At 39.1% G+C, this 8,951-nt stretch overlaps 1 protein-coding gene across 1 annotated transcript; it reads right to left on the reverse strand.

Moving 5' to 3' along the window:
- Nucleotides 1–2,574: 2,574 nt before the first annotated feature.
- Nucleotides 2,575–8,917, reverse strand: LOC106747470. The gene is made up of 2 exons (XM_014625029.1): nucleotides 8,332–8,917; nucleotides 2,575–8,256 (listed from the first exon to the last, which is right to left on the reverse strand). The coding sequence occupies exon 2, from the start codon at nucleotides 3,968–3,970 to the stop codon at nucleotides 2,999–3,001; it is 972 nt and encodes a 323-aa protein (XP_014480515.1). The 5' UTR covers nucleotides 3,971–8,256; nucleotides 8,332–8,917; the 3' UTR covers nucleotides 2,575–2,998.
- Between the last annotated feature and the right edge of the window lie 34 nt (nucleotides 8,918–8,951).

Consider the following 8,951-nt stretch of genomic DNA (forward strand, 5'->3'; position numbering starts at 1 on the left):
TTTCTTTCTCTCTGTATTCGCAAATTGTTCACACATATGATGTATGTCGCATGCATCTTTGTCCGTTTCTTCGCGAGCTTTCGACATATGGTGGAAGATAAGCGATTCCGCTCTGCTCGTTCGCGGACACGTCAGCGGAATAGAGAGGGAAAAGAAGGGTAGAAGAGAAAAAAATCCTGGTCCTTAAGTGATGTACTCGTGATGTACACGGGAGATTGTTACGGATTGTTTCGTATCATTTCTAATTTAAACTCTTTGCCTTGGCGAGAAACGTTAGGCTGTTTATGTTTGTTGTCTACTGCCTCTCGCATTGTTCGACTCCTTCGAGAAGATTCTCAAAGTACGTAATTGTTGACTGTCACTGCCTATATAACCGATAACGGCTCTCGATAAGGTGAGCTGGTATTTGACTTTCAACGAACATCGACATTGTATGTTGTTAATTATGTTTTAATTGGCAACTAGCAGCCCAATTTATTCCTTCCGCTGCGTCGAGTCAAAGCCCGCCAGTGCGGTTCGTCCGAGCGAAATGGTTGAGACGCGGAAACGCTTCAACTCATTGCCAGGACTGATTTCGAGGCATGCAGAAGTTCCTCATGATGAACGATCAGCTGCGTGGGCCATTGAAGATTCTCATGTCACGAGCAACTGCAGAGACCTCTAACAGCACGATCGAATCGTGTATGGCATCATCGAGATATACGACTTGTGCAACACACTGCCAGTGGACAAGCAGGGAAAGCTCAAGATACATGTCGACCCGAAGACTGATGTACCAGTTAATTACGATAAGTTCTTTCGTCGTTTCTTTAGCGTGCTAATTTTACAAGGTTTAGGAATTTACTCTTGAGAAGTAACTCGCGTCACTTTCGCTCATTTTGAAAAATAACTTGTCACTGTTACTCAAAAAGTAACAAATCGTAACGTTACCTCCTGGAAGAGGATGTACGCAACAAACATCGCATACTCGGGCACTCGTGAGGCCTAAACGTACTGGTAGGTCTGCAGTTCAGGTCAAGGTCCGGAGAGGCCCATTTACTCCGATTACAGGACATATGTTAGGTGGTCCTTTATTTAGGTCAAAGAACTTAATCTCTTTACCTGGGATAGGACTATATGAGAGTGTTGAAAGGGGAATTCAGACTGAAGTAATTGAAAGGAAATGAATAAATAATTTTAACAACTTGGTTAAATTTTGGGTATTTTGAATAAAACAGTTTATTAATTATACTAATAACATAATTTGGTTCTCACATGGATTAATAATAGTGGTAAATTGATGAGAAAAGATTGTAAAAGATACAATATTTAAAAGATGAAAGGGTTAACTAAAGTTAAACAATGAGATATATGGGTTTACATTAAACAAACCTTTATAAATCAGCATTATTGGAATAACGCAAATACAAGATGAAGATTAAAGTAAGATTAAATAAAAAAGTAATCCGTGTGACTTAATACAATACAATCGGATTTAACGTAACAAGAATGTTTAACGTATCGGTATGGCGAGAAAAACATCATTATATAATACAAAGAAGATATTAATTACGCAGTGTATGTGTGTGTTTTAAGAAGTGAAGTGGGATTGGAAATTGTATTGAAATGTTTAAAAGTCATGTTTAAATATGAAATAGACACTTACGATTTAAGTGAATCAACTGTGGTGAATAGTACGTAGAACATGGGTTCGTTGATCGTGGTGTAGGTCTCTCAAGGTACCCAGGATGTAACAACTACGTGCCTTATGTGGAGGCGGCAAGATCATCTTAATTATAGAAAAAAAAGGAATTCGTTGTTCCCGGGGTACCCTGGATGTAATAAAACTCCTTACGTGAAGGCGAAAAGGATGAGAGACGCGTTGGGAAACATGTGGCGCGTTTAACGGCGAGCTATCCTAATCTTATCCTTTTTACAATAGTGCTTGCCCGAAGTCCATCTGCTTCCCAATCATATAAAAAAAGAGGAATTCGTAGTTTCCGCGATACCCAGGATGTAACACCCCCAGCCTTAGACAAATGTTGGGGCGCCAACATTTGCAGACGGAGTGTATTACATTCAATACTTACATTCTACTTATATAGTGGAATGATATGATATATATATACATTTTTTCTAAAGGTTTACGATAATAATAAAATGTAACATAATGATTATTAAATATGAAATTGCAATTGTCGTTTTTCTTTATAGTATTATCAATTATCTAGGTTAATACTAATGATTTCTCTAAGTGACGTTAGTTACTAATTAGTAATTCGCATATACAACGTGGTGGTGCAAAATACTTCATGGAGCAAATGTTAAAATAGCAAATGTAACAAGTAAATGAAAAATTTTGTCTTTCAAATATTTTTTTGTTAAATTATAAATTTCATATCTTAATTCGAGTTGAGTTATGATGCAATTTGGTATACGCATTATAAGTGGAGTGGATCAATCACAATTCTCAAATAATACTATTGAAACAACATAATTACATATGCGTAGCTTAAATTTCTACAATTTTTTTTATTCTTTTTAAATTATTTTTTTTCTAATGTATTGGTTAATTAAAATTTATCTATATGTGTATATATGCTAAGTAAGCAATCCTAACTTTCATATATATTTTGAACCTTAATATACAATAATAAGTAAAATTTTATCTCCTTTACTTTAAATAACAAGGGGAAATATATATCACCAGGTTGTCCAAGTGTTGCGCGTTTCTTGAGATGATGAGCTGCTTTCGTAGATTGTTGCATTCCAATAGATATGTTCTTTCCATTGAGAGTTGGACGAATGCTGCCACCCATTCTATAGTTTCGTATAAAATTTATATGTCTGCCCAACTTTACCTTCTACGAGAAATCTGTCCGAGGCTTTGGTATTACGTTAGGATGTCGTAGTTGATACAAGCCTGTTGCAATGCAACCGGTAGATAGTTGCCTGTAAAACTAATTTATAATATTTTTACAGAGATTGGATCGGCTTTTTTTTATGCTTGAGTCCGATCTTACAACTTGTTGCTCCTTATAGACATCATGTTATTTATGACGAAATGATAGGACCAAATTATGATTTGGTTCTTTTTCCGAGTCATTTTCCAATTCGATCTCTTCAAGGACTCTTCAATGTATAATTTCTTTGCACCTGCATTTATCCCTTCATAGACATTACTTATGCCTGGTCTTCTTTCAGTTGTTTGTGGTTGGTCGACGAAGTTCCCTTCGTCAGTGGAATAGTCTCGTAAAGGATTTAAGAGTAGATTGCATCCTCTCGTCCTTACGGCTTCATCGAACAGATCATCTGCTTCCGGTAATCGGTTGACTCCACGTCTCGTAACTATGTAACGAGGAGTGTCCGCTGACTCGGATGCATGTACCTGCTCCTTGGTCGGTTTAGGTATTTTTACGATTGTGTTGTGCGCGTAGACATGCGTCTTAATTCTTGGTTTTCCCAACGACTCAGCCAGTTTCTGTGAGGTAAAGGGCGTGGAATCGGCGGTCAGAAAATCGTCCATCTCATCCATATCTAACAAATATAGTTCGTAATTGTTATTCTCGTCTGGTTTCTTTGGCTCAGTATCTTCTTCCCATAGTTGTTCACCATAAGTAGCGTCCTTCGGACTATTATAATTTATTTTAAACTTACGGCCGATTGTTTTATAATTTCGGAGTGTAATTTCTATAAAATTTACTAATAATGTAATCGCGTTTACAATCAGTTTCCCTGTTTTGTATATTGCATCATAATTGTATTCAAGAAATTTTGACCTCCATTGAAGTATTTGCTTACATATATTTTGAGCATTCTTACATCGTCCTAGAGTTTTATAATTTGTTATAAAAGTAAAACTTTGCCAGTATAGATACAGTTTAAAATGGTTAATACAATGTGTTATGAATAAAATTTCTTTCTTGTAAATAACGTAATAATCTGTGTGCATAATTTGATTATCGTTCAAGATACGAGATATATACATCATGGATTGATACTTATCTCTAACATCTAGAAATTGTCTTTTTTCTTATGAATGTGTTCTTTTATAAATTTGAAGAATTTTGTATTTTTGGGTGCTTTTAATATGTGTTTGTATGTGATCGATATATAGATTTGCGATGCGTATGCCAATATCAACAGCAAATCAAAAGAATATTGATTCTTTTGTTACAAATTTTGAAATATATTTGTTCTTTTCTAAAATCATGCAATCTAAAATATTCAACTTTAATAATTTGACCAGTTGTTTACAGTAGCAATTCCTTGTTTTTAACAATTGCAAATGGATTTTAGTATGGAAATTTGTATAATAATTTCTTATAATATTTTCGACAACAATTATGCTTAATATAGTTTTGTAACAGTTATGCTTACTACCATAAGGTAATCTGTGAACTTGTATGCCATTATTGTCATCGTCTTTAATAGTATCTGTGATCGTCGTGTTACGTTCTTTTGTTTTTCTTGTTTCTGAAATTAGAATTTTATCATCCTGAGAATTAAATATGTAATGTTGTAACACATGCATCATAGTTGATTTTGTTTTCAGTAAGTAAAAACAGTGACGAAATATTGTTGAATCTAATATATTGTATATATTTATCTCGTCATAATTCGAGTGATTTTGATTAATCGAACCTGTTAAGTTATATAATTGATTATCTTTGTGAGCTTTTACAGAATGTACTTGGAAAACGTAGATGTTTAAGATTGTGCGGTTAAATATATTGTCAACTGTAATAGCAGTTATACATTCGATATTTGTTACTACAATAATTTATGATATTGTTCATTTGAAATCTTTCGTCAGTCTGTATATTCACGTTAATGTATTGTCTGTCGGCGATGAATATAAAAGTCAAAGTGCCGCCGGCACTGATTGCAGGTTTCGAATAAGCTGAAACTGAAATTGTATGAATTAGATTACGTTTAATATCAACATTCTTTACTTGTCTACGAGCTTGAATTTTATAAACAAATGAATTTGAAAAATTACTTATTAGAATTTTATCTAAATTTCCCATTAATCTATTATGAATTAGAGAACAAACATTTGAATTTTTAATCTCTTGGGTCTTAATATTCTCACAAGAAGCTTGCAATAATCCTTCTTGGGTCTCATTGAATTTTTTAGAATACATCCTATGATACCGATAGGATTTTGTTTTTTTTAAATTCCATTCTCCTTTTTTATTTAACCTTTTATAGAGAATTTTTGGGGGAAATTTGAATATTTGCCCTCAAAATTTTACTTAATTTGAAACGGTGCGTTTGCACCGTTGCCCCCTGCGACCCGACCGACCATCCGTCGGATCGTTCACCGGCTCTTTGCGCCACACTAATCCACACGACACGCACGTGACGCGCTTCCGCCAGAAGCACGATCACGTGCGTGTCACCAAACATAAACACCGACCCGCCAGCGGATATAAAATCCGACTGGCGGAAGCATCCGATTCCGCCGGAGTCAGCCAGAGCGATACGTTCGCTGGCTGTTCCGGATCCCGATCCTCCGTGCCGAGGAACCGAGACGGTGTATTCGCCGTCCCAACTGCGTGTTTGCAGCCGCACTCGTGATCCCGCTTGCCGAGGGGCCGAGACGGTGCGTTCACCGTTTCAGCTGCGCGTCCGCAGCCGTACTCGCCACCCTTCCTCAAGACGGTGTATTGCCGTCTCCTCCGGGAGTTCCCGGTTCCTGGCCGGCTTCCGACCGACCGACATCCGGCCAGATAAGTCCGGGGTGGCGACTGCACCGTCTCAGCCGAGTATTCTCGGCCAAGTCACCGCCACCGAAAGGGACACCGGGACCCTCGCGTTCACCGCAATGCATGCGAGCAACCGAGCGAGCGAAAGATAGTTAGTAAGCACGCGGGAGCAAACTTCGACGAAGGAGTTAACGGGTTCGGGGGTGGCGTCGTTCGCCGTCTTCGCCTAGATTTCTCGGCCCCGACTCCCCTCACGAAGAGACGCCTCCGAGATCACGTCGACCGTTTTCCAGTGAACACACCGTCGTGCCGCGTTTCTTCCGCGATCTCCCGGTGCCGTAGTCCTCACGGAGAGTATACGCCAACGCAGGAGCGACACTCGATACCGCGGGTACCTCCTGGTTGCCGTTCCGACCGTTCCCGACTCCGTGGGGCCTCCGAGGCTCCGTTTCCGTGCCACCTGCGCGTGGCTTCCGCATTGAACTCTCCGGCGCATTTAAAACGACGTCGCGGAGAAACATCGCGAAGATTTGCGTAGCGCTGTCAAACAGCGACTACACCGTGCGATCAAAAGCCCGCGACTCTACCGACCGTCACTCGTACGACAACCGTGTACACATCGCTGCGTATACCGTCCCGCGCAACCGTCTCACCGCGAAACTCGAAGATCAGCTGAGCTGTCAAAACATACGCGACCGACGACAGCAACAACACGTTCCGACGCATCTAGCGTCTACCCGGAAAAACGGTTTAAAATACCGAGCCGACATCCGCTCGCATATGAGACTGCCTTTTTGTAATCAAGAATAAATCTTTTGTTTGTTAACCAAAACTCTCCCAAACTTATTGCAAACGAACCCGGCAATCCGACGAGCCATTCAAGGGCCGCGACCGCCGCTTCAACGAGCTGACCGCTCGCACTGACCGGTCTCCTCTCACCGTACCAGAAAAGACATTCCCGCCGCGCGACAGGTGGTGAAGGTCACAACACACGACGATTATTTAATACAATTATTTACGCGATTACATCAGATTCAGATGAAAGCTAACGACAATTTAATACACGCTAAGACGAAATCTAAAATTCCTTTCGATAAAAGAATTAACCCTCTAATATTCAAACGAGGAGATTACGTATTTTTATTAAAAGGACCAAAACTCGAAAAATTTGGAGATCAATACACTGGCCCACACGAGGTGCTAGAAATCTTAAATAGAAATAACGTCGGGATTAAACTGAAAAAGAATAGTCGTATTATACACCCTAACAAGCTTCGGATATCTTATATACGACCAACACAGAAAAACATATAAATTTCAGATGGACTTCGGGATGATGAAATTCATCCTCACGATATTCCTACTCCAATGGGTCACTTACGTTCATGGAATTATCGGATATGATTGCTGATCCCCTTTCGCAAACATTCGACCGATTACTATTTTCGTTTTGTCTTTCTCGACATTGAGATGCCGGATGTCCGCGTCGATTGCACCATTGACAAATTTCGTTATTAAATTCTGAATTACGATTAGTATTAGAATAACAATTTTTTGCATTACGACCGGTCTTATTACACATTTGACAGACGATATTATTATTAGAAAATGAATTGTACCTACATTCGCCGGAACTATGGCCGTATCTTTGACAATTTTGGCAAATAATACTAGGTTGATTATTAAACAGACAATTTTGCGCGGTGTGGCCAGATTTAGAACAGATTTGACATGAATATTACTCTGAACAATTTTAACAGAATTTTTAACAGTAGAGTCTCTTAATCGACATTTGGCAGCACTATGTCCGCGTTTTTACAAATTTGGCACAATAAAATTTCATTATCTGTGGTAGTGGTTGTTGTATTCTATAAATACAATCGACACCTTTCCGCAGTGTGGCCCATTTTTCGACAGATCCGACATGAATTTTAGTACATGAGGAATCTCGTATCTCTTGTATTTCAGTAATTTCCTCTAATTATTTTTCGATTCTTAGAGCTTCGTTTACCGTCGCGATTACATCTAAGTTTCTAGGTATTCTTCCTTCTATTTTAGTCGTTAATCCTTTAATAAAGCTACGGCTTATTCCTCTTTCTAAATTTGATTTATAAATTTGATCTATTGTTCCATTAGCTTCCGTACGATGGGCTTCTAAAATTCGTTTACCGGTAGTTTTTACTCTATTGGTATAAGAAAGTACCGGTTCATTAGCTTTTTGATACATACGCCCTAATTCGGTTTGTAATTGATACGAACTTTTTGAGGATGCAAAATTGCTTTTTAAATATCTAGTTAATTGATTGATTCGCGTAAAATCTTGGCCTTGAATTGATCTTCGTGCTTCTCCGGTTAATTTATTATGTATAACTTTTGTAAAATAATGTTCGGTGTCGACGAGGTATTCCCGTCTGAAGGGCTTGGTAGTGGAGTACTTTCGGTTGGGAATAGAAGTTCAGAAAAGGCCCTTAGTTGTGCTGCTAGCGCGTCGTCGCTAGCCTTGAGCAGGTCTTGATTTGCTAATGCGAGGGGTTCGGCTCTATCCTCTCCATGTAGGGTACTCATTCTGATACGGCGGGGTATTAATAAACGAAGAAACCGAAGCTAATGAGGACGAGAATAAATAATGCTGAGTACTTACTCGTTGATTCGTGATGTGTAAATATTTTTGGATCTCGGGGGCCTGGCTGTCGTCTCTGGTGACTCGGGTCGTCTGAGTGGTGGTTGCACTTGTGACGGTTAACTCAATGTATTGCGCAATTCTGATACTCGGACTGATTAACAAAATATTAAAATGTATATATTTAGAAAAATCCCGAGTTATATTCTGTTATACGTCGCGACTTTTACGAACTGGTGGCACTAGAGAGATCCCGAAAGACAGAAGCCGAAGGCGTGATGTGAAAGCATAACAGAAATCGATAAAAGAGAGAGGAGTAAAAAAGTGAAAGATGCTAATATAGGGAAGATTTTTAGTGGTGACGGATAACGATCACCAATGAGGAGAGTTTTCGTGGAAAGCGGGAAACGGATATGGAAGATTAGAAAACGAATAAGATCACGGATGCGTTGAGAGACCCATGACGCATTTGGGTAGCGTATAATTACATCCTCTTTATGATAGCGCTTATCCAAATCCGCCTATTTCCTGATCATAAAAGGAATTTGTCGCTCCCACGGTACCCAGGATGCAACGAAAGTATGCGCCTTATGTGAAGGCGGATGAGATGACAGATACGTTGGGAAACCCACGGCGCGTCA

This window comes from Dinoponera quadriceps, unplaced genomic scaffold (genome assembly GCF_001313825.1).
Source record: "Dinoponera quadriceps isolate SergipeBrazil2010 unplaced genomic scaffold, ASM131382v1 scaffold275, whole genome shotgun sequence".
NCBI classification, from domain to species: domain Eukaryota; kingdom Metazoa; phylum Arthropoda; class Insecta; order Hymenoptera; family Formicidae; genus Dinoponera; species Dinoponera quadriceps.